The sequence below is a fragment of the Dryas octopetala genome, chromosome 8, assembly GCF_963921425.1.
Source record: "Dryas octopetala chromosome 8, drDryOcto1.1, whole genome shotgun sequence".
Lineage (NCBI taxonomy): Eukaryota > Viridiplantae > Streptophyta > Magnoliopsida > Rosales > Rosaceae > Dryas > Dryas octopetala.
The window spans coordinates 6,091,819-6,110,746 of record NC_141373.1 but is presented as its reverse complement, the minus strand read 5'-3'; the positions used below and the strand labels follow the sequence as shown (position 1 = coordinate 6,110,746).

The 18,928-nt window shown below is 35.9% G+C and overlaps 4 protein-coding genes and 1 pseudogene across 5 annotated transcripts; 2 read left to right on the top strand and 3 right to left on the bottom strand.

The window, feature by feature from the left end:
* Positions 1–573: 573 nt before the first annotated feature.
* Positions 574–2,045, top strand: XTH10 (xyloglucan endotransglucosylase/hydrolase 10). Its single transcript, XM_086255467.1, has 4 exons — positions 574–763; positions 840–940; positions 1,107–1,300; positions 1,643–2,045. Exons 1-4 carry the CDS (start codon positions 574–576, stop codon positions 2,043–2,045), a joined length of 888 nt encoding a protein of 295 aa, XP_086111593.1.
* Positions 2,046–2,999: 954 nt separating this feature from the next.
* LOC147276510 (uncharacterized) lies at positions 3,000–5,226 on the top strand. 2 transcript variants are annotated; one of them, XM_086254991.1, is made up of 5 exons: positions 3,000–3,155; positions 3,263–3,367; positions 4,340–4,410; positions 4,549–4,611; positions 4,696–5,226. In XM_086254991.1, the coding sequence occupies exons 1-5, from the start codon at positions 3,062–3,064 to the stop codon at positions 5,020–5,022; spliced, it is 660 nt and encodes a 219-aa protein (XP_086111117.1). In that variant the 5' UTR covers positions 3,000–3,061; the 3' UTR covers positions 5,023–5,226. The 2 variants fall into 2 exon arrangements, with proteins under 2 accessions (XP_086111117.1, XP_086111116.1); XM_086254990.1 differs by having other exon boundaries at positions 4,334–4,410.
* Positions 5,227–5,906: 680 nt separating this feature from the next.
* On the bottom strand, positions 5,907–6,407 carry LOC147276509 (pathogenesis-related leaf protein 6-like). Its single transcript, XM_086253090.1, has one exon. It carries the CDS (start codon positions 6,396–6,398, stop codon positions 5,907–5,909), a length of 492 nt encoding a protein of 163 aa, XP_086109216.1. The 5' UTR covers positions 6,399–6,407.
* Positions 6,408–9,030: 2,623 nt separating this feature from the next.
* Positions 9,031–9,624, bottom strand: LOC147276508 (pathogenesis-related leaf protein 4-like; annotated as a pseudogene).
* Positions 9,625–17,297: 7,673 nt separating this feature from the next.
* Positions 17,298–18,016, bottom strand: LOC147276507 (pathogenesis-related protein 1-like). The gene has a single exon (XM_086252755.1). It carries the CDS (start codon positions 17,975–17,977, stop codon positions 17,489–17,491), a length of 489 nt encoding a protein of 162 aa, XP_086108881.1. The 5' UTR covers positions 17,978–18,016; the 3' UTR covers positions 17,298–17,488.
* Positions 18,017–18,928: the final 912 nt, after the last annotated feature.

Below are 18,928 nucleotides of genomic sequence, written 5' to 3'. Positions count from 1 at the left end.
AACCCAACTCATGCACAACTCTACCAAAGGAGGGAAAGAATAACCTTAAAGACTTTATGGAGTATGAAAGGGATGCTTGAATAACTAAGTTACCTAGAAAGGAAAAAAGAAAAATTGAAAGGAAAACAAAAATCTAGTCAGTTTTTCTCTCTTTCTTCAACTTTCTGACAGATAATAATCTCTTATTTAGAAATTTAACAAGTAGATTAAGTTGGGTGATCATAGTAGTACATTGCCTAACTCAACTTGGTCAACTATTTATAGCAATTGAAAAGAAATTAACAATGTTTTCAGAGTTATAATCACATCCTAATGTGGACTATAACAAACCCAAAAAAACTACACTTCATAAGATGCTAACAACCAAGCATGCATTTCTTTGCTTCCCCCTAAAGATATTCCTCCTTAAACAAAAACCTTCCTTCCTTCTATTACACATTTTCTTTCTTCTTCTTTTTTGATTGAATGTTCTATTCACACTTTCCACCTCCCTCCCATGCAATACATATATATAGCTTCTTCAACATCTTGCTATCATATTCCTCCATCAACCTAAATTAAAAGCCAGAAACCATGACTTCTTGTCACAGAACTGTGATCTTTATAGGGCTTCTAATTACTTTGATATCCATTCGAATTACGGATGGTTCGGTTGTTTCAACAGGAGACTTCAACACGGATTTCTTTGTGACATGGTCTCCTAGCCATGTCAATACTTCAGCTGATAGCAGGACAAGAAGTTTGAAGCTGGACCAAGAATCTGGTATGATGAAAATTCATTTAAACAACCCTTTTTAGTTCTATAACATTAATTCTAACTCTGTTTTTCATTTTGCTAGGAGCTGGTTTTGCTTCGAATCAGATGTTTTTGTTTGGACAGATTGACATGCAAATTAAACTGGTACCAGGAAATTCAGCAGGCACAGTTGTGGCCTTTTATGTAAGCAACCATTTTCTTCTAATGCGTTGTTTGCTTATAGGGTAATGTCTCCTATAAGCAAAAAACACATATGAGAAACCATATGCACAACATGCCAGGTTATATATGTTGGAAGAGAAAGTTTTGTGTGACTTTTATGTATATGATCAATTGAAAATTAATGCAGCTGACATCTGATCAACCTAATCGTGATGAGGTGGACTTTGAGTTTCTTGGCAATGTCATTGGCCAACCATATATCATTCAAACAAACATTTTTGCTGATGGGTTTGACAACCGTGAAGAGAGGATCAATCTGTGGTTTGATCCAACAAAGGACTTCCATACCTATTCCATATTGTGGAACCTTCACCAAATTGTGTAAGCCATCTTTCAAAATTTGGTATCTAAGAATATGACTCTTAATAGGGTCCTTTGGAAAGTGACCCTTTTTTTTTTTCTTCAGGAATTTAAAAAATGACTCATTTTAAGGTTGAAAGGACTGAAACACCCAACTTAAGTTGAGATAGGAAGGGGTATTTCAGTCATTTCCACTCCATAATAAGTCAGTTTTCTAAGTTTCTGAAGAAATGATCATTTTTCCAAGACCCTATTAAAATGAGTCATTTTTAAGATTCCCTTCAAAATGCTAGTACTGAATTTGAATATATCTTGCTCTTACAGTAAATGTTATGTACAATTTTGGTGCATTTTTTGGTGTAGGTTCATGGTGGATTGGGTTCCCATAAGAGTATATAGAAACCATGCAGACAAGGGTGTGGCATTTCCCAGGTGGCAGCCAATGGGCATCAAAGTCAGCCTATGGAATGGTGAGACCTGGGCAACAAGAGGTGGCCGTGACAAAATTGATTGGTCAAAGAGCCCCTTCATAGCCTCATTCAGAAACCACAAGATCGATGCCTGTATTTGGGAGGGCAATGCAAGATTTTGTAGGGCAGAGAGCCCTACAAACTGGTGGAACAAGCAAAGGTTCAGCACCCTAACAAATACACAGAGAAGGTTGTTCAAATGGGTTAGACTTCACCACATGATTTATGACTATTGCCAAGATATAGAGAGGTTCCAAGGCAACCTTCCAAAGGAGTGCTCTCTACCCAAGTACTGATAAAAAATAGATCATTCTATATACATTCCTTTTTATTTGGCTAATTAATTATTTCTTAGTTATTGACTATATAGAAGTTATACATGAGAGAGGATTTAAAGCTCAATACATTGCATGAAGTATTCATATGTATCCTTGGAAGTAAAGTAACCCTTTTAGTCCTATGTCCTTATATTTGCAATACATGCACCAAAATGTTTCTTTACTTTTTGGTTTAAGGGAATGGTGCTAGCTTTTCACCTTATTCTTTATTGGAAGAATCAAGTATATTCATGTGGGAAGGACACATTTGAGAGAAATCTTGAAGATATTCTGATTAATTTCCATTGCTGAATTGACCATCCTAATATATTTTGGATAAATTTTTCTTATTTTACTCTTTATTGCAAAAAATTATGGAATCATCCAGACCTAATAGGCAGCATGCCACCGAAATATATTAAGGAGTTCGGCAGCTTACGATCGAATATAATGATAATGTTTGACAGAATACTGCCAAATGCCTTTTTCATTTATATTCGTTAGTTATTTACAGAGAATTCTGCCAATGTTTGACAGTTAGGTGTCGAATAACCACAAACATTTCGACAAACAAGTGTTTAATGACTCAACGAATAAAATTAAAATTTTTTATTTTAAGAGTAAAATTTAAATTTAAAAATAAAGTAGTCAACTCAATAATTTAGAGTGGATAGCCTGAGCCTTACCTAAATCATATATACCTTTATCACCTTTGCAAATCTGATGGCATGGCCGTTGATGCTGAGTTGGGGACAGTGGCCCAATGAAGAAAAGCCCATAGTCACTAGACGCTCTTAAGGCCTTGGTGACGCGGATTGATTAGTCTGAAGTCCACAAGGCTGAGGCTCAAATTTAAGCCCAATAGAAAGTAAAAAAATATAAAAACTTGTCCGACAAATAATTAGAAAAATAATAATAATAAAATTAAAAAAATACAGAAAATTGCCATCATCGCCATTAAACCTCTTTCTTCCAGAGGCCAAAACCCTAAACCCATGAACCTCTCTACCTTCAGAGTGAGAAAGATGGGAAATACAAGCAAAGACCTTCTGCAGTTGGAGCACAAGAACCCCTCAACTTCACCCATAGGTCACACTCTCTCTCTCTCTCTCTCTCTCTCTCTCTCTCTCTCTCTCTCTCTCTCTCTAGCTCTATGCACAAACTCAGTAGCTCACTCTCTCTCTATGTGCTTGCAGAATCCGCATTACTTGTTTGTAAAAATGACTCAGTGGCTTCTCAAACGAAGAAAGCTCACCCTGATGGGAAGCCCATCGCTGCTGCTCCTGTTCCCAAAAGCCAAGGTACTTGATTTGCCTTGCCCCCATTTAATTTGGTTTATTTTTTATTTTTTGTAATCCACAACTTTCCTTTCACTTTTATTTTTCTGAATGAGAAAATTTAAACTTCATTTTTTCAAACTTTCTAAGTTGTAGTGGGTTGATATTGAACTGAAGGCTGTGATTTTGGTCTCTTGTTATTGAATTTGCCTCATCCATCTTGATGTTGCAGCAAAATTTCGTTGAGTATATAATTGATGCGATGATTCAACCAATGTGTTGAGATGATAGTATTTGTGAATTATGCTTGAGATGAAGGATATGAAGTTTTCTTTGTCTAGGTGTTGCCTAATCAGCTTGGTGCTTTAGGTTGGCTTGAAACCTTTGTTCATGTTGATCCACCACAACCTGTTTATTACCTGACCTTGAATTACTGAAGAGATGTTGAACAATGGGTTGCCTTATTCATGTTTTCTCCTGTTAATAGGACTTCTACCTTCCTTAGTTCATCAGTTTTCTTTTACAAGCGGGTGAGAGTTTCAGACATATTTCTAACTTTCTAAGTACAGAGCTTGCTTGAAATACACAGTTAAAGCTGCATTTTCACAAGTATTTGATGTTGGATTAATGCTTCATCTACATGCTTGACGTTTATGATTGTCATGAGAGGGCTGTTAGATTTGGATTTTGGCATTGTGATTTCAAATGAGTGGCACTATCCCACATAAACGGATTTGTGAAATTTGGCCTTTAGCATATGGCCACAGGCTGGTGGAGAAATTTCACTAGATTAGAGAAAATTGTAGAATTAAAATTTATGAGGCTGGTCTGAGATGGATGTTTTGAAATGTTTCTGCTTGTCTGTTTCTTCTTTTTTTATAGGCTGAAATATTAGTTTGCAGTTTATCATGTGCTTGAGATTCTTCAGTTGTCTCTGCTTCTGTTATGTAAAAAATACCTTGGAAAATTGTGCTCATTTTCTTTGCTTAGCTGCAGTTTTGGGAAAAGTGAGGGACTTCTTAGGAGTCATTTCAGAAGCTAATGAAAGATTGCAGCTTGATGCAAAGGTTGGCTTATTGATCTTGCAATCAGAGCTATCTTTTTTTATCTTTGTTTTTTAAATCAGACTCAAAGCTATGTTTTTTTATCCCAATTCCAACATCAATTTTGAATCATAACCTGTGTTTTCTCATTTACAAATGTAGGATAATTCAGAAAACTATGATATTGAAGCGCTCACAGGAAATGAATCTCAAGTCATTGAAATGGTATACCTCTGTCTCTCTCCCTCACACAAAGATGTTAATGCCAATGGATTTATAATTGACTTTTGGGTGGATATCAATTGACAGGATTTGATGCTGGGCATCGCTGATCTTCAAACTCCTGAGGCTGTGGCTGCTGCGGAATCTGCACTTTCTGGTTATCAGCCGGTGATACCATTGGCTGTCAACAGTAGTGGAGAGGAATCAGAGGATGTCAGTGATGATGATAGTAGCAGTGATGACGATGACCAAGATGGAGATGACAATGAAGATGATCAAAGTGAGGATGAGGAGAAGAAAACATCATCTCCTGTGAAACTCAAAACACCCAATTCCAACAACCATAATTCTTTGAGTGAAGATGTTGGTAACAATCGGTCTAAAAAGCGAGCAAAAATTGTTGAGCTTCCATGAAAGTCTTGTGAGAACTAGTTCTAGAATCTGAATGTTTCAGGAATTATCAATCTATTGTAACAGTTGGGCGAGTCTAAAGACACTTCCATACAGTGAGAAGGGCATATGGTAAGGTAAATGATTTTATGATAGCTGTAGAATATATAATTAAGTTGTATGAAAAGGTTACATTGTTTTATATCTATTGTATAACTGCTGTGTCAAGTCTAGGTGCATTTTATAGTTGAAAAAAAAAAAAAAAAAATCAATCTTGTTGCCTGTTCTAACATGAGAACGTACGGCTGTGATTAGGTCCACGATCCATTAGATTGTTATTACCTATAGATATAATTCCTTCAAACTGAAATTTCAAACTACAATAAAACTATTTATTTTTATTTTTATTTTTATTTTACAATTAGGGCAAAAAGAGAAGGTAAAGGGAAAATTTTGTGTGGTTTTTGAAAAGAGAAGTTTAGGGTATGTTGATAAGCCCCGAATGCAAAATTAAAACAGCCCAAAACAACAGTCAGCTATAATATGATAAACATAACTACATGTAAAACCATAACCATTAGGTCCATTATTATTCAGAAAATTTGTTGTTTGGAACAAGCAAGTATTCCTTGAAACACTTAGGCTTAAAATGAAGCTAATTAAACATAAATGTCAGCTTGGTGGCTTAAAGCAAAGAGTACCCCTTCTCTTATTTTATCATACGATACGTACATTATTGTTTATCTAAATATATCACTCAATCAGAAAAACCTATTGCATGCATCGATTAGACAGAGCGTCCTTCTCACAACATGAGAGAAATCATATAAAACCAGTGTACACAAAAGTTTCTCTTTAATAACCGGTGATGGCTTAAATAATTAATTTAAATTAAGTGACGTCCTTAATTAGTAAGGGCGCTGGTCGATGTAGTTGCCTGGTTGATCATAGTTGCAGGTGACAAACCACCAGCCATTATTGGTGCATTGGACCCTAGCACACCCAACCCTAATGGAGTTTCTCCAAACTACTTGAGTATAATGCAGGCATTGTTTTCCACCAACACAAGAATCGGAGCTGTAGTCATAGTTAGGCTTCTCCGCCACCCACATCTTCACTGCTGCGCTGCCCGTAAACGAGCCACTGCCTTTGGCCAAATTTTCGCCATAATCCCCATTCGAATGCACCAGATTGCAGTCCCCAACTCTCGAATTTGCATAGCTCTGAGCGTAGGCGGCAACAGTGTTGTCCCATGTCATATTTGTGACACCAACTTGTTTACGAGCCACATTGTGAGCATTGAGGTAGTCTTGTTGTGAGTTTTGGGCATGACAAGGTTGAATATGCACAACTGCCAAGCCCATTAGACAAAGAAGTATGTACACAACACACAAAGCCATATTGTTATTTTGGATATATTATGAATTTATGACAGTTTGTGGTATTATATTTGTGATATCTTAGGAGACTATTTATAGGATGATGTAAAACAAGTGTAACCAATTGTTTATGAACCATTTGGGAATAGAATATCCAAAGTTTACTATTAAAAGCATATATGCCACCATTTTAAGCAACTGAGTCATCAAAACTTCCCCCTTAGAGGTAACTTCAGCTATATTGGGTTAGTGGGTATAGAACTGAGAAGTTAATTAGCAAGTGGTGCATTGAGCACTGCGACTTCCATGCATGTACCTTCTTTTTCTAAAAGAAGCAAGTTCAATATAGAAAGAATTAATGTACGTGTTGCTTCCTGCAGTTTCGATCATTTCATATAATTAAACTCAAAGCAGCTTGGCGAAAAAAAAAAAAAAAACTCAAAGCAGATTGTACTTTAGACATATATAAATAAAAATAACAATTTAAGAGAACTCTAACTTCAGCCAAATCTTCATATGATCAGACTAAAAAATACTCATGGTCATGGAGTTCAAATTTTTTTTTTTTTTTTTTTTGGTCACATACCAACTATGAATGTATCCACATAAAAGATCTAAGAAAAACGACACAATGCAACACCTGAGAAAACCACCGAAACCCACTCCATCATTGAGAGATAAAACCCACTCCTATATAGGAATCATTTCTTTGGTACAGTTAACTGCCACGCCAATTGATTGTCACGTTAAAATTAATTATGAATTAGATTTATAGAGTTGTAAACTTGTAATCATAGTTTGGACTTATGATCCGCTACCCACGGCCTACTGCACATTCCAATTGGCCTTGCGGCCCTTGCCTTTATCATATAGCATGGTTCTGGACCTTTATGTGTCCTACGTCATTTTGGCCCACACCTTTTCTCGATCGAGCTTACATTGAGAGCTTTCAGGTGGGTTTATGGAGATTTGGGCTAAGGGAGAGATGGACCATATATCAATATAGGGATCCAGATCTACAAGATTTTTTTTTCCTTTTTATTTATACTTGAGTTTTAATCTCAGTCATGTATTTAATTATAATTTAAGAGTAAAGAATAAAAGATTAAATGTATTTGTAACACTTTTTTTAGTGTAAATGAAATTACATAAACTCTTAGAATTATTTAAACGGTTATAATTAAAACAAATGAAAATAAGACAAGTAGAAAATCCAAATATATCATGTTATATATATATACACCCATGATAAAATAAAGGCTTATTGGCAAAAAAAAAAAAAAAAAAAAAAAATTCAGATCCCCTACCCCAAACCCAGCCGCCGGCTCTACCACCAACAAGTCCTCTTTCCTGAGCAACACCCCACCTAGCCATCGACCAGCCTCCCATCCCTCTCTCTGTCTTTCTCTCTCTTTCCCTCTCTGCTTCTCCTTCCCTTTCTTCTTCCCTCTCTCCTTCTTTATCTCTCGTCTCTGCCCCAGATCGGAGTCGCCTATCGGAGGTCGGCGACTTCCATAATCTGCGACTTACCTGAAGGCGAGCTACTTTGGGTTTCTGGCGATAAAGAAAGAGAGGAAGAGAGGGGAAGAAAGAGATAGAGAAGAGATGGGAAGAGAGAGAGGGGGAAGAAGAGAGAGTGTGAGAGAGAGAGAGAGAGATTGAGAAGAGATGGGAAGAGAGAGAGGGGGAAGAAGAGAGAGTGTGAGAGAGAGAGAGAGAGAGAGGGAAGAGAGGTTGGTCGGTGTCTAGGTGGGGTGGGGTAGGGTGCTGCGTCGGAAAGAGGAGCTGCCGGTGGTGGGGCCGGCGGCTGGGTTTAAAGGGTGGGATATTCAAAAGAAGTATCAAAGGGAAGAGGAAGAGAGAGAGAAAGAGAGAAAGAAAGAGGTATTCAAAGGGGTCCCACCTAATGCTGATGTGGTGCTGATTTGGCATCTTGTTAGTCTGTTTTAGCTTTGCGTCAAGTAAAAGACCTAATTGCTCTTTTCACATAAGCGCCACGTAAGTTGTTTTGACGGACCCATAGACAGACTTGACGGAATATGGTATTTTGTAAAGTTCGGGGGGCAAAGTGGGAAGAATGAAGTTTCAGAGGGCAAATTGAAAATCGAATTTACTTTCAGGGGGCATTGGCGCGAATAAGCCTAAAATAAATTCATGTGTGTATAGTTTTCCACTAGCTAACTCGATACTGGTCTGCATGCTTGGTAATCATAGTGACAATTCATATTCTAATACTATATTATGGAAAAAAAGAAGAAGAAAAACAACAAGAAGTCATACGTACACTGAATGTTAATAAAAAGAAAAAAGAAAAAAGAAAAACTGATAAACATAAGTACATGTAAAATACCACTGTAAAGTAAAATCATTATTATTCAGATTTGTTGCTTGGAACAAGCAACTATTCCTTGAAACGGTTACAAAACCTTAAAATGAAGCTACCATCTCTTAATTATTTTATCAAAGGATGCAGTTTATTTATTTATATATTTATATGTATATCATATTATCATGTGATTTATGTCAATTAAAATAAGTTATTGTATGCGTGCACCGGTTATATATAATCTTTTTTTTTCAACATGTAACTAATGTGGAACCCACATTCATACTTGAGAGAGATTATATATAACGGGCATATATAATAATTTTTCATTAATTACTTGTAGGACGTAAATAATCTAAATTAAGTGTCTTTAATAAGGACGTTGGCCGATGTAGTTGCCTGGTGGATCATAACTGCAAATGACAAACCACCACCCATTATTGGTGCATTGGACCCTCGCGCACCCTAGCTTGATGGAGTTTGCCCAAACCACTTGAGTATAATGCCCACACACCTTCCCAGAAGCACAAGTGTTTGAGTTGCATGTAATCATAGTTAGCTAGGCTTCTCCGCCACCCACAAGTTTACTGCAGCTGTGCCTGTAAACGAGCCACTCCCTTTGGCCAAATTCTCACCATAACGCCCGCCCGAATGCACAAGATTGCAGTCCCCAATTCTCGAATTCGCGTAGCTCTGAGCGTATTCGGCGACAGTGTTGTCCCATGTGATGTTTGCCACTCCAACTTGTGCACGAGCCACATTGTGAGCATTGAGGTAGTCTTGTTGTGAGTTTTGGGCATGCAATGGCTGAACCACATACAAGGCCATGAGACAAAGAAGTGCAATACACAAAGCCATATTGATTTCAGTCGAAAAAGTATGATATTTATGAAATGAGTTTTGTGTCATTGTGACATTTTAGGTAGCTATTTATAGGTATAGTACTATATACCACGTACTGTAACAGATTTTTTTATTGTATATAAACCACTATCTGGGAATAGAATATGAAAAGTATGTCATCAAAAGCATATATGTCACACCATTTTAAGCAACCGAGTCATCTAAACTTCCCCCTTGGATCTCAAAATTAACTTTGCGGTCACTTCAGGTAGATATGTTGATTGATCAGAGTATATTTTTCTATTTCTTTGTATTAATTTGTATATTCCTTCTTTTTGGATTTTAAGGGAGTATTAGATTGTTTTGATGAATATGCTGACTGAAGGTACAGGTACAGCAGCTGCACATTTCATACTTATCACAAAACAAACAGCATGTACAATTCAGACATGCCTGGCATGTGCTGTGACACATGCCAGCATCCAAGCCTATGAGCTCATTCCCAGAATGTAATCTGGACCTTACATTTCAATATACTTACGTAACATCTAATGGCTAGGTAAGAGAAGAAAAGAAAACAATAGCTTATGAGCTAAATAATCAGCTAAGAGTGTTTATATATCAACAAGATAGGTTTAGATCACTAAGAGTACTGCATGGAGTCTTTCTTTATCTAATTAAGGATTCAATAGAAAAATATAAAGAACTAGTGTGTACGTTACTTCCAGTTTCATTTTCTTTCTTTGCCAAATATTGTATATATCGAGGTATTGCTGTACCTTACGCATACATAATATTAGATAATTCAATGAACGATCGAGGGTTTTATTTTGTTATGGCATCCCTTTCAAACTTTTTTTATTTTTTTTATTGAGAGATTAAGTTAACATACATTTCCCATTATCATTCTTTTTGTTGATATGGGAGAGGGATCGAAATCCAAATTTGGAGTCTCTCTATATTATTGTGGAGAGATAGCTAATTAATCTACCATCATAAATTAAATGAGAAACTTAATCCCAAAAGTTGAAAAAAAAAAATTGTTAGTGTTTCTAGTATTATTGAATAAAACAGTTGTGACTATTGACTAAAGGATGGTTTTTTTTTTTGTGTGTGTGTACGTAGTACGTAAATTGATTTGCACCCAATTATTCGTACTTGATCATAAAACTTTTTTTTCTTTCTTAGCTCTCATACTTTAAGGAATAGCTCTTTAATTAGAAGGAAAAAAGTGAATATATGTTAAAATACTCTTGATTTATATATCCCCCTCAGCTTCTAATAAGGAAGAATAACTCATTATGCATAAGGAGCTAATTAGCTAAATATTTTCATGCAGTCACTAGTGTAAGGATTACAGTAAATTTAATGATCTTACTGAGTTACACTTTATATCAAAGAGTTACAGTTTGTTGTGAGTTTAAAAAAAAAAAAATCGATGTGCCCTGGGTTAAAAATAAACAGGAAAAAAGTTTAATTAGGTATATTGCTAGAAATAATTATAGTTTGGGACATATTGCTAAAATTCTAAAAAAAAATATATATTAAAGATTGAAAGATGAGTCATCAGGTTTAAAGAATGGGTTTGAGTAACAAATTTTTTCTTAAAACTTAGTATGACATAGGTTACACTTTATTACTTGGGTTAGAGATGCTCAAAGTTGCTATAAATAATTGAGAATATCCCACATCCCAGGGCCAACGTCATCTTTGCTCGAGCTGCTTTGTCAGCTTAATTTGAGCTAGTCTTGTGGTAAGTCTTGGGCAAAGGAGAGGTGGACCAAAATTATCAAGCGACCAAGACTACACAAAAAGCTTGTGTCCCCATATCTCTCTGTAATAATGAAGGGAAATAAAAGAAGAAAAGGAAAGTAAGGGTCCACAAGGACCACAATAATAATGCATTATTCCAATATAGCAACTCTATGGCGCGTTTTATGCTGACGGATTATATCACTATATAGAAAAAACACATATATAATTACTTAATGACATTAGCTAAATAGCTTGATATGTATTAGATAAATAGCTTGATATGTATTAATGTTGATCATTTTTAAACATCTTAAACTTTTGGAGTATGGTAGTTTGTCTAACAACATTATCTCATCATTGCTAATTACCAATTTTTTTCCTCATTTGCTCTGATCATTATATCTTCGTCTTCTAACATTTTTCAAAGGGAAAGGGTAGAAAATGGTTTCGTTTGGAGAACGCTAGTAATTGTACATTTTTATTCTTGTACTAATTATTAAATTAACCATGTATTCTTCGTCGACTTTGCATTCTTGTACTAATTATTAAATCATGTACACATTTCAAACTTGGCCTAAATACATATATGGTCTCGCACGACACCAAAAGCATATATAATGGAATCATGGAATATTTACGGAGGGCCACCGATATTAAGGGTGTCTTATTATTATTATATATAGGTATATAAAGTTAATTAATGCACTAAAATCATAATTCAATTTAATTTCCAGATTTAATGGAAATTAAATCTAAAATAAGAATGACATGTTTGACTATCACTATTTCGCAAAAATTTAATCTGTTAAGAAAAGATCAATAATGTATATAACACCCTCCCACACACATGCATGCATGTTGCCACAACCTGCACATAGAGAGCAAACATATATTAACAGAAAGAATTAAGGGATCGATGAATGATTCGAAACCCATGTACCTCCACCTCCTATATATAAACAAGGATTTGATACTATATTAGACAATTACTATGTCCAAAAAGTCTAAGTTATTAGGATAAACAATTAATGTATATCAAACTAGCATGTGGATCTAATGTAATTAAAGAAGACATTTCATCTTATATTTCTCTTCGATCATTCTTAACTCTTGGTACTAGCTCGCGTGTAACTTAATTGTCTTACTCCTACTTGTTGGCTGCTAGCTAGAGTTAGCCCCAGCTGCCCTGGTGCTAGCTTTCCATCGAGGACATGCATCAGAGAAGACTTGATCGATCATCACCCATAGTCATCAACTAGACAGCAACCAATAATAGCTAGGATGCTTTAATTCGTCAATATTGCCCCTTTCAAAACGCCAAGAGGAAGACTGAGAACTGTTGAGAGTAATGTGGAGTAATGTCTCACATCGAAAAACTAAAGCTTAGCATATATACTTATAAGTCTTGGGCCTCTCCACTCATTGCCAATTGATCTTGGGTTGGATGCTCTAATTTTATCATGATATCAGAGCACTACTACAAAATCACTTATTCCTGGCGGAACTAAATCGCCAGGAATAAGAATTTGCTGGCGGACAAATAGCTAAATCCGCCAGAATTATACAACAGTGGCGGATAGGGTCTCCGCCAGGATTGAAACCGCAGGCAAAACACTTTTCCTGGCGGACAAGTGTCCAAATCCGCCAGGAATACTATTTCACGCTGACAAGGCATTCAGCTCTTCCTGGCGGATATATCCGCCGGCATTGAGTAATTCGTGGCGGATATATCCGCCGGCATTAATTAATTCGTGGCGGATATATCCGCCGGCATTAAAAATATATCCGCCGGCATTGATAATATATCCGCCGGCATTGATAATAAAATATATTAGAAAAATTCTTTCCTGGCGGATACAACCGCCAGGAATATTGAATATAAATAAATAAAATAAATAAAATTATATTTGAAATAATTAATATAAAACATTTCAAATAATAATTATATACTAATAAAGATAAAATCTTTCAACTAACAATACATGTCAAATAATATTGTTTCATCAATAAAGATAAGATAAAGTACGCAAACAAAAGTAATCTACTCAAGTCCAGCAGCAGAACCCGAACCAGAAGCTGAATGTGACCCTGATCCTCCCTGCGGACCAAACTGTCTCATAAATTCATCATCACCTAAATTGCCGGAAAGCAATCCGGAAAATCCAACACCCGTAGAATGATGTGACCCACCCGGAGATGGCTGAGAAGGTACCTCTGGCCGATACATAGGCATCTGCAAAGGTGACTGCGGCATAAACGGCATCTGGTACATAGGATGCATCGGGAACATTCCATAGGGAGAATGTGGAGGCTGACTCTGGCTAGAAGGCTGTTGTTGATGCGAGCTCTGCGGGTGTGTCTAAGGCATAAACGGCATCACTGGCTGTTGTTGCTGCATAAACATCATCATCTGTTGTTGCTGCTGCTGTAGCTGAGTCTTTAACAGCTCAATTGCCTCATCTTGGGCATTTTGCTTAGCCTGCACAGCCTCATGCTTCTTCTGCCATTCAAGGCACTGTGCCTCCAAAAGAGCTTCTCTCGTCTTCGATGATCTCCGAGAAGAAGTACTAGATTGAGCCCTAGCATAAGGCACCATTTCAGGTGTCACCCCATGTCCATAGAGCCGAACTCTATTTTTCCTCTCAGGACCCATCTCCTCAACATACACTTCGGTACGAAGTTCAGAAGTGTCATCCGCTCCAGACAAAAAATCATAGTTTAGATCCAAATCAAACACAAAAAATCAGACCCAAATCAAAGGCAAAACTGAAAAATCAACCTAAAAATCAAAGGATGCACAAAATGAAACACCAATCGATCTTTGTTACAGATCGAACCTGAAAAAAAAAGAGAAAATGAAACCCAAAATCAGATCTATTTGAAACCCAAAATCTTAAATCAGAAACTCAAAATCAGATCTGTTTGAACTGAAAAATCAACCTAGAAGCAATCAGATCGCATCCAATCTCGCTATAACCGAGTTCCAAAACCTTAAAAATCAACCAATCTGCACCAAAATCAGACACAAAATCAACCCTAAAATCAGACCCAAAATCAACACAAAATTACCAAAAATCAACCTGAAATCAATCGTGTTCAAACGAAGGAAGACCCAAATCAAACCCCAGCCGATCGAGTTCCAAATGCCGCACCTGAAAAGAAAATAATCCAACAAAATAAATAAAATAAAAAGATATTCCGAAGAAGAAGAACGAAAGAAGAAGAAAAGAAGAAGAAGAAAAGAAGAAGAAGGGAAGAAGAAGACCTTACACTGTGTAAGTTGCAGAGAAGAAACGCGAACTGGCGAAGGAGAAGAAGCAGAAACGCGAAGGAGAAGGAGAAGAAATGCGGCGAAATGAAAGAGAAGAAGGGGGGGAGACTGGACGGTGTAAGTGGGTTAGAGCAATCCTGGCGGTTTGGACCGCCAGGATTAAATGTGATGGCGGTCTAATCCGCTAGGATTGAGTTTGACCGTCAACGGGCCTTCTGAACGCGGGAATTTTCCCGCTTATTTAATCCTGGAGGATATAACCGCCACTTTTGAGTAATGCTGGCGGTTGAATCCGCCACAATTGAGTTTATTTAATCCTGGCGGATATAACCGCCACTTTTGAGTAATGCTGGCGGTTAAATCCGCCACAATTGAGTAATCCTGGCGGTTTTATGTGTCCGCCAGGAATAGTATAGTATTCGCGTCGGACACAATTAATCCGCCAGCACTGTCCGCCACAATTGACACTTTTTCTAGTAGTGGAGCCAGGTTATCCGCATGTAAGGCCCAACGGCCACATGTGCTCCCACATCACCCAATATAATTTGTTCACGTGTAAGGCTCAAAATCTCGCCACACGTGCGGGGGCGTGTTGAGAGTAATGTGGAGCAATGTCCTACGTACATCGAAAAATTAGAGATTAGCATATGTGCTTATAAGTCTTGGGCCTCTCCACCTATTGCCAGTTGGTTTTGAGTTGGATGCTCTAATTCTATCAAGAACATACTTAATTTGTGCTCTTTAATTTCCACATGAATGAATGGAACAAAGGACAATAATTCCACTATAACTTAAGCATGATCTATTGGGCAGTAGTACGTACTGTACGTACATGTTCATATTGAGAGCCAATTAATAGCAGTGTGTTCTTGAGACCAGTTCTGTACCATATATATATATATATATACATCTCTAAGTAGAATCTACTTTAATTAGCTATTGATCACTTTTCCTCATTTCTTGTTCATTTTCATATATATATATATATATATGTGTATATATAGTATTTTATTTATAAGCTTATTTTCATTGCACAATTTTTTTCTAACATTATGGTATCAGAGCATTAATTACAATTCGATCACAGAGTAACCTGTGAGAGGAATGTATATAGAACTGCATGACTTTTATCCTTTCCTCTTGAAGGAAGTGAAAAACATTTAGATGAAAATACAAGGAATGATGGGAAGAAATAAAAATGAAGTCATTTTACTAGATATTATTGGAGTACTATTGTAACCCTTATTTCCGATCAAGGACTGTTCAAACAATTACTCCAGTCAAAAGCACTGTTACATTTATAATTAAATTTATTTAACAAATTTTATTTATCAAATGATGTGGAAGATTTTTACTAATTATTCAAATTTAAGTCTACATAAATATTTTGGACCACATTTATTTATAATAAATAAGATGCTAATAGGTACATGCATGAACACTACTACATCATTTCATAAGCAAAATTAAGGAATAAATTTCGCGATTCTAATATTATTCTTTTGAAAATGGTTTGTTTATATTTGACTTGTTTTTCATATTCTTATTTTCATAAACTCTTCTACCAAACAAAAATTCCTTTTTTAAAGATGTATTTGTTGTTTCTAAATGGAAAACAATTTTTAAATCCAATAAAAACCGGCCCTTATCGTACGCCTTAAGTTTCCTGCAATGCAACTTTAGATTAGTATAGTAAGGGTCAGTTTGGTATTGCTGTGAGAAAAAATAGTTATGAAGTAAAACAGCTGTGAAGTAAAGTCAGCTATAAAGTAAATCAGTTGAGTGTTTGGTAAACTATGTTTTCAAAAGTACTGTGAGTATCAAAAACAGTATCAAAGTGTTTAGTAAATGTTAATGTAAAAGTGTTGTGACTGTGTATAATTACTAAAATGGACATGATGCTGAAAGTGTTTTTCACTTATTTGTTTGGTAAAAATAAAATATTTTTTTATTTGTTTTTTAAATTTGTGGCTACAAATTTTTATTAGCATTAATTTTTTTAAAAACAATATTATTAAATAAATATGTCTATTATTTTTTTAGGTATATTATAATTTTAATCATACAAATAAAATATCATGATTAATTATCACAATATAAAATATAACTAACAATAGACATATTTTTTAATTTAAAATAAACAAATACAAATTATAAAAATCAATAAGGGTATTATGGGTAACATAAAATATTCATTGTTACTGTAATTCACTGCAACTTTCAAAAGCATCTAAAAACCTGCTTTCTGTTTTTGCTTTGGGGAGTTGAGAATTGTGGGGGAAAGCAGTTTTTAATTTTTTTACCAAACACCAAAACTGCTATAGGTGATTGAGAATTGTCATTCACAGCAGCTTTTGAGTTCTCTACTACAATCCCAAATGAGGCCTAATTATATAAACTCTTAGGTTAATTTATACTATACGGAATTAAAAATAGCAAAGAATTTAAATTTTATATGAATCTACATTGTCATATGTCAATGCATGTATGGTGTTATTTAAGCCAAACACGTAATAACTCATATTGGGTAACGTGGAACACGTGTGGCCACTCGGCTTAACACACGTGGCTGAACTTGCTCTGATACCATGAAGGAATCTAAACATTCATTCCAAAATTAATTGACGATAAGAGAAGTAATTCAAACCCTTATAAACCACTATGCAAGGTTATAGTTTTCCAATGTGGAATAACAATCCATTTTCTCATAGGTTAGTTGTCAAAATTGATTCTAATAGAAAGTACTTATTATTCTTCATTGAAGTTTTTTCTCCACCATACTAGTGAAAGATACAATGATCACTTCTTATACTAATTCATTTTATTCTTAAAAGCATAGCTTATACATCAGAACATACTTATAGAAAATGGAAGCTTAGTGTTTATTCTTAAAAGCATGTTGAATAGATCGCTAGCTCAGTAAGGCTTCTGGCCATTATAGTTGCCTGGCGGATCATAGTTGCACCCAATGAAGGTACCTCCATTGTTGCACCGCACTTTTGCACACCCTAAACGAACCGAGTTGCGCCAAACCACCTGCGTATAATGCCCACACACCTTCCCAGCAGCACAAGTGTTAGAGTTGTAATCATAGCTCACTTTCTCTGCCACCCACAAGTTCACGGCAGCTGTGCCTGTTAAGCCGCCGGTGCTCTTGGCAAGGTTCTCGCCATAATTAGGCGCACCAGAATGCACGAGATTGCAGTCACCAATGCGTTGATTGGCATATCTTTGTGCGTAACCTGCTACAGTTGCGTCCCAGGTTAAGGGACCAACACCCACCTGCGCTCGAGCAGCGTTGTGGGCATTGAGGTAGTCTTGGGGTGAGTCTTGGGCATGAGTGGATTGGAGTAGGGCTAAGCCTACGAACCAAACAAGGGCAAATGAAATCCTACACAACCCCATATTGGTTTGTAGTGCTCTTCACTGTAAAATACTTTCTTGATCGAGTGATTGTGGGAAAATCAGGTGCATAGCATGGAGTATTTATAGAGAAAATGCTCTATATTTTGGAGAGTTAATTACACTTACACCCCTGAGGTTTATCGTCTTTTCACATATACCCCATGAGGTTTCAAAAATTACACATAAACCCCTTGAGGTTTCAAAACTGTATATTGCATATAACCCACTATAAGAGAAAAAAATAAATAAACAAAAAATAAAATATTTGTATTGAAGTTGGATCTTACACCTTGAGTAATCTTATTAGGCCATTTCACCCCTTAGCATGTTCTTTTGTATAATTTATCATTATTTTTCGTCTCACTATAGAGGGTTATATGCAACAGTTTTGAAACATCAGGGAGTGTATGTATAATTGTTGAAACTCCAGAGGGTGTATGTGAAAAAACGATAAACCTCAGGGATGTAAGTGTAATTAACTCATATTTTGGGTAATAATAATGCCAGACTCACCAAATTTGTACAAAATTTACTCACCAAATGATGTACCATTATACATATAAAATATCTTATATGTTAAAAATAAATGAAACTTAGATGCGTACATATTTGAATAAATTGGTGAAACGTTCCACATCAATCATTGGTGAACAAAATTTGGTTAGTATGACAATATTACTGCCCTTCTGATATCATTGTCAATAACTCTTCTAGCATTATTTGTATTTATAAAGATTATATAGTGTGGAATTTTTTTAAAAAACTTTTTTTTTTTGTGAGAATATACTGTGGAATTTTCCTAAATAGTAAACAACAAAACGTTCACGATCGTCATGTAACACTGAAGTTAATTAAGAACCCAAAAGTCGCCAAAACACCCGCCTTGACAAGTAACAGGAATGCCATCATCACCATCAAAAGAAACTAGCTAGGAGTTGTACTAGATTACAA